The sequence below is a fragment of the Perna viridis genome, chromosome 13 (genome assembly GCF_037379345.1).
Source record: "Perna viridis isolate PV_CMFRI_1.1 ecotype Kerala chromosome 13, ASM3737934v1, whole genome shotgun sequence".
NCBI classification, from domain to species: Eukaryota; Metazoa; Mollusca; class Bivalvia; order Mytilida; family Mytilidae; genus Perna; species Perna viridis.
In genome coordinates, this window is record NC_142457.1 from 35,545,785 (window position 1) to 35,552,461 (window position 6,677).

The 6,677-nt window shown below is 36.4% G+C and overlaps 1 protein-coding gene across 1 annotated transcript; it reads left to right on the top strand.

Moving 5' to 3' along the window:
- The first annotated feature begins 293 nt into the window (after positions 1 to 293).
- Positions 294 to 6,276, top strand: LOC148600626 (uncharacterized). The gene is made up of 5 exons (XM_088558248.1): positions 294 to 643; positions 2,603 to 2,720; positions 3,289 to 3,400; positions 4,246 to 4,385; positions 5,991 to 6,276. Exons 1-5 carry the CDS (start codon positions 436 to 438, stop codon positions 6,274 to 6,276), a joined length of 864 nt encoding a protein of 287 aa, XP_088414374.1. The 5' UTR covers positions 294 to 435.
- Positions 6,277 to 6,677: the final 401 nt, after the last annotated feature.

The following is a 6,677-nucleotide window of genomic DNA, read 5'->3' on the forward strand; positions in this document are numbered from 1 at the left end:
GTGTACCAGAAAGCATGCGCGTAATGGGTTGTATACAGTGTGTATATGCCAAACACAAATGCGTAGCTATTTATTTTGCACGGTATATTTGAACTCAGTGTACAATAACTTGGTGTAGTAAAGTGTAGACTGTAAAACACTTAATTACTGTTCGCAGATCAAATGCACCACACATCTAAAAATCTTTCCAACCCAAACAACCAACTATAAAATGATATGAACTTCATTTAACCTTCACGCATTCTTTGGAGTACTTCGCTGTGTGGTATATGTGCACCTAGAGGTAATTTATGTTTTCATTTTTGTGTAAAATCCGCCATCTTTGGGAAAACCACCGGGTCGGGTGACGAACATTGCCATTGGGTGTTAAACGAGTGCGTTGGCATACGATTAAATAAATATGTAATATGGAATCTTGTTTTAATTACCGAATTGATGGATTTTGCATTTATTACTAAAGTTTTTACTGTAGCCCTAACGTCGGTTATTTTTACCACTGGACAAGACTGTCCGGATCCCGTGTGCAGGGAGGAATGGGACCGTTACTCTTTCCCGAACCCTAAAAGAGAAAGTGGATTATGCGGGCGCAGCTGTAAGGATACCTTTATATGTGACCCGTGTGAAATACTGAACGGTCAGGCAGGTAAAGTTGAAAGTTTTTGTAAAGCACATACAATTCCCTTTTGAAGAAAAAGGTTGTTCAAAGGGAACCCAGGTAAAATGGGGCTACTATTTATTTGCTTTTCGTCCAAATTTTGCAACAAAGGGGAGATTACTCCCCCCCCCCCCCGAATCCGCCAGCGAAATTTTAGATATGACGTTAATTAAGCGACAATCTGTTATTGTTATTCTGGAGTTTTATTTACATTATCTGTTCACAATGCCTTTTTGTATCGCGCTAGAAGTCTAACAAATAGGCTTCTGGAACAGCGTTATGTTGTTACAAGATTGAAGTCATCACTACAGAAGTTTTATGGTCGTCATCAGGAACTCGTGGATCGTTATGATGTATCCATCTGCACCATGAAAACTGATTTATTCAACGGGATCATAGTTTACCTTTCCTCGTTTGTCTACCCCGGACTTGACTTTTTATGAGCAACTCGGCGGGTGTTTCTAGAAAAGCAGAGGACGCTTACTATACCGGTGCACCTGGTCCATGCTCCCAGTTTTTAGTGGAGTCCGAGTTGCTCATTTACTTTTGTTACTTTGTATGTTTTGATTTTAGTAACTTTATGTTCTTTGTTGTGTGTGTCTGTTTTCCAGGTCTGGTCTCTGTCCCTGGATTACATTCTTTTGATTACCGCTATAACCTTTGTTCCTTGATTACTCTTATAGCATATTAACTAATATCAATTGCGTACACAGTTCATGACCGGTCAAGAAACCTTATTGAAAAATTCCAATCAGTCATTTATATTACATGTACACAAAAAAAAAATAAATAATCTTATGCAGGAAGGAGAATTTCTTCTTCACGAATTTGCCCTTTCGATCATCGTCCCTTTCAGCCATCGTCCCTTTTTCAAAGCCTTAACAAACGGAAGCAAAGTGTATAAATGCGATGCTCGGTTGTTGACTGTGTTTTACTCATATAAGAGTTGATTTCTTGGAGTACAGTAACTGTATTGGATAAAATTTCAATTCCTCGATATATAGGGTGATGGGGAATGAGGGAATGGGGATGTCAGAGTAAGTCATTAAGAGAACCAAGATTCTAGCGGAAATCAAAAGAATATTATCCAGGGACAAGACCAGACAAGGAAAACAGACACACATAACAAAGGACACAAAGCAACCAAAACCATACACACAGAGCAACAAAAGCAAATGAGCAACTCGGACTCCACTAAAACTGGGAACTGATTTCCGCTAGAATCTTGTTTCCCTTGATTACCCTTTCACTAAACTGATACCTTAAACTCCTCATTTGATCATAACATGCATCTATTGACCTCCAAATGATTTAGATCAAAATCAATAATGTGTAATAAAGATTCTGTGACAGTTTCAATGAATTCCATTCAGCAATGTTAAAGGAGTAACGGATAAGAGATTAATCCCCCATGTTCTCATATATATAAATAACTAAGTCCATGTTTTGCTATGTGAAACCCCCAAATTGATTCGGATCAAAATCTAAAATTGGAGGTGCACATGGGAATATATGACAAAGATTCTGAGAAAGTTCATTAAATTCCATCCAGTGGTGTAGAAGAGGTAACGGATAAGAGATTGGTCCTCATGTCCCAAAATTTACAAATGACAAAGTCTATATTTTGCTATGTGAAAACCCCAAATTGATTCGCATCAAAATCTAAAATATTAGGTACACAATGTTCATATGTATTAATAAAGATTCTGTGAAAATTTCATTACATTCATTCAGCGGTGTAGGAGGAGTGATGAATAAGTGATGCCCCTCTCCATCAACCGAAAGGAAGGCAAGAAGGACATACAAACGTATCTCACATCATTGTTACTTTCACCGTAAATCTGGACCTCCGTTGCCATGGGAACCAACGTTACAAAATATACTGGTGCAAATTGGAGGCACTTTGAACACTTTACTCAGTTTAGTCTTTTCTTCTTTATTTTACAGCTGGTGAGATAGATGAAATGTTGTTGAATGTACCGGCTCACAAACCTCTTTGTGACGACACACTGGATAACTATGTTATAGCACTCGCTGTAATCAATAAAATGAAAATCGTGTCTGGGTGAGTATAAATTATGCAAACGTGGGTTAAAATCTAAAAAAACGAACAATTAACTCTCATACTTGGAACATTTTTTGTTATTTTGCAAATCTTCAAAACTTTAATCCAATCTGATTCTAGAATTATAGTTGAACTTGTTGATTTTTTTAACTCCACTCTTTGCACCAAAACCCTTTGAGATACTTAATACTGATATTCAGCCCCACTTGATGGATGTATAACAACTTTTATTAGCAGAAATCACTACAACGCCGTACAATTAAGAACACTTTCTTCTTTTTTTGTGCACCCAAGGTCATTTTAGTGTGTAGCGGAAATAGCCGAAGGCATGTAATTCCGATTGAATACATACATCAGAGCATCTTATTTGTACGTGTATCTCCATTTAATTGTAATTGTCGGATGAATCTGTGAACTTTGCACTTTAAAACGTCGATCGGCAATGAAATATCTTGAGCGGCAAACCGTTGAATCGATACTCTGACGTTACCCAATGAAATTCGACCTTACAACGAGCATTTCGTTAGAATTTCCGAATAACTCTTTTCCACGTTTAATATCATTTTAGAAATGAAAAGTTAAACGCCAAACAATTTGCAGACGCCCTAAGAAACAAGTGGGATTTTACAGGGTCATGTCATGCTGATGTTGTCATTTTCTTTTCGAAAGAGGATAGGCAGGTAAGAGGGCGATTAGAGAATATGTATTTCTATCAATTTTAGGCTATTAATGCAAAAGTATAATACTTTTAACCAAAGAAATAGAATGTTCATAATAGATATATGTCGAGTAAATAAAGATTCTATTCGCAATTGTTACCCTGTAGATCTATTTTCCGCTTACTACATCGTCGTCAGTTATTCGTTAATTAATTCCGAAGACGTATGCCAATTTCTATAAGAATTAGACAGTGAGGAAAATTTTGCTGACAACTCACAATGTTATTTTTAAAACTATTTGTAACATGAGAACTGAAATATAGAAGTTAGGCTAGAATGATTGGAGCTAAATCAGGGGCAGTTACCTCTATCCTGATGAAATTTCTCCGATTACACTGCAAAAGAAAATAAGACTTAAAGCTGCTTAAGATGAATAGATATGAGATATATTTGTCAATTTGAGGTTATTCCGGAGAGGGATCTGGGGGTTGAAACAAAGAACCCCAACATCCTTATTTTTGTACTTTTTTAAATTTTTTTTTAAAGTTAAGTCAGAAGTGAGTAAATAATAGGTTTAAGAAGATAGACCTTGGGTAAGGGACATAACTCATGAAATCAGCGATATGTGATATAAGCTTTCGTTTGAAGCAGAATAAAATGAATCCAAGTTAATTAGATGCTTACATAAGATTGATGTAAAATTCTGAATAAAAACGCTTCAATGACGTTTAAGAGTTATGCCCCTTACCCTAGGTCTACCTCCATAAACGATACAAAACAACATAGGAAACTAGATTTTTTGTTCAGTGTGTAATAACAGCACTATACATGGACATAGTTTATAATTAGAGCTGTTTAATCTACAGGTTTATTCTTCGCCTGGTAAAGTAGCAAACAAAATATTGACTGCAGAATGTATACAAATAATTTACGAAGAAACCCGAGATAAATATCTAACAGAAAACCAGTTTGGCGAAGGTCTTAAATATATGATCAGAGAGTACAAGTAAGTCAATAAAATACACTGTAACCTGCCTTAACGAAACCCCATTTTGTTACTAATATTGGTGCGGCCTAGACAGGTGTTTGGTTTAGACATGTGTTCGGTTTAGACAAGTGTTTGGTTGAGACAGGTGTTCAGTTTACAAAGGTTCGAAATACATTTTAATTAATACAAAAGGGCATTAAAATCTGTCAGGTTTAGAAAGGCTTTCGGATTACTAAAGGTTTGGATTAGACAGGTTTCACTAACCTGTACATGTCACCTATACATTGTTTACTATTTCGATTTGACTTCCTGTTTTGACGTATTGGTCAAGTCTTCGGAATCGATGTTTCTGAATTGTCATTTTTTTTATGTTTCTTGATTTTTTGTTGATACATTTACATTGTATGTAAACCAATCGGAAATACTCGTCCAGTTCTTTTATATACACTATAAATTAACGTTTTAAGGCAGGAAGATAAATTTTTCTTCCATTATTTGATGTGAAAGAGGCCATCTGGACTATATTTTCCCCTATGCTTCACAGGCAAAATTATTTCACGTTATTTTCGCACGAATTTCACATAATTTTCACCCGGTCTGAGCAAATAAACTTTGTGACAGAGTTCACTTGAAATTCGGGTGAATTGAGTCTTCACGCGAAATTCACGTGAATTGTTCGCATGCAATTCATGTTAAGTGAATTTCACGTGAAGTTCACGTGACGTTCATGTGAAGTTTACGTAAATTTTATGTGAAGCTCGATTAACATGAATTTCACGTGGAAAATATCTAAATGTGTACAAACGTATTTTCTGGAATTGAAAGTGAAAATTCAAAATACCGACACTTGAAGATACATTTATCCTCTGTTTTAAATACATGTATAAAAGGAACAAGTTTATATACATAGTACAAAAAAAGTAGTTGTCTATTTAGAGAGCATTATCACGATTAATTGACTGCCCGAAGGACAGTGATAGTGCATGAAACGGCGATAGATAAATGCTTCAATTCACAGGGAATATCAGTGTCCAATGTCAGTCAACGATCGATTTTGCACTCAACATTAATACATGTATGCAACATCGGATACATATTTATTGAGTGTATTCATTGCAGAAATTGAAGCGGAATGTTCGGACAATTTCAGAGTTATTCCAATGAAAATTCTGAAATTAAATTGAGTCGATCACATGTAATTTGTCTTAACAGAACAAGGCCCAGATCGGTCATCGGTTATCGACCAGTCCTTAATCAGTCAAATTGTCGGTCATATGTGACTTGTTGTCATACATCAACACTCAATCTCTTCCGAACTGTACTTAAGGAGATATAAGTAGGGTAAGGGGCATAACCCTTGAAATTAATTATATGTTTGTTTCGAATTTAATTTCACCAAAGCCATACAAGCTTTCATTTGAAGCATAGTTAAATCGGTCCAAGTTACTTTGATGCTTACATGAGATTGATGTAAAATGCTGAATACAAACATCCCAATGATTTGTAAGAGTTTTGTCCCTTACACTAGATCTAACCCCTTGATAAGACCAGACGCCAGTAGTATGTACACAATAATGTCAAACATCTCATAACCTAACTCTTCCAAAATATACCTGTTTTCAGGAGAGTGTTCAAGACGGCCCAATGTAAGGAAGATCCTATACTGATGAAAGTTGTTTACGGACTTATTGGGGGAGTTGTTGCATTAATTGGTATTTGTTGCTGCGGCTGCTTGTGTTGCGGACTTAAAGTGGAACAGAAGACCAGATCAAGTGGACAAGGTGTTGGGTCGACAGCTGTGAGATCGAATACAACGGGGTTCCATGCAGTTTCACATTACGATAGTGGGGGTTGTGATGGGGGAGGAGGAAATGATGACGGAGGGGGAGGGGGTGGTGGGGATTTTTAATGCCGTCTTCAGGGAAGTGTCCTTATACATATTACAAGAGATTTGTGTAAACACCGTTAGCGTCCCTTTAGAAGAGTCATGTGTAGTTATGATGTCATCAAAAGATGGCTAAGTGAGAGGGATTTTAGGAAGTGATAAAGCAGGGCTTGAAATTCAGCTGACCTCAGTTAAATGAAAATAGTCTCTTTATTAGATTGACTTAGATGATACACATTAAAAAGTATTTTACACAAATACATACTTGAATTTTAAGTCTAGGACAATATAAGAAAATTCTTTATTTGGATATTTTGAATGGATACGGGCCTTGCAGTGTGAATCCAAGGAAGGTCCGGGGATGGAATAAGCCCCACCCCCACCCTGTGTTAATTTTGTACAAAGTTTCGGCAAGAAATGGACAA

Coding starts and splice junctions, on each gene's coding strand:
- LOC148600626 (XM_088558248.1), top strand. CDS start 436: ATGGATTTTGCATTTATTACTAAAGTTTTTACTGTAGCCCTAACGTCG. Junction 2,721..3,288: donor AAAATGAAAATCGTGTCTGG/GTGAGTATAAAT, acceptor ATATCATTTTAG/AAATGAAAAGTTAAACGCCA. Junction 3,401..4,245: donor TTTCGAAAGAGGATAGGCAG/GTAAGAGGGCGA, acceptor TTTAATCTACAG/GTTTATTCTTCGCCTGGTAA.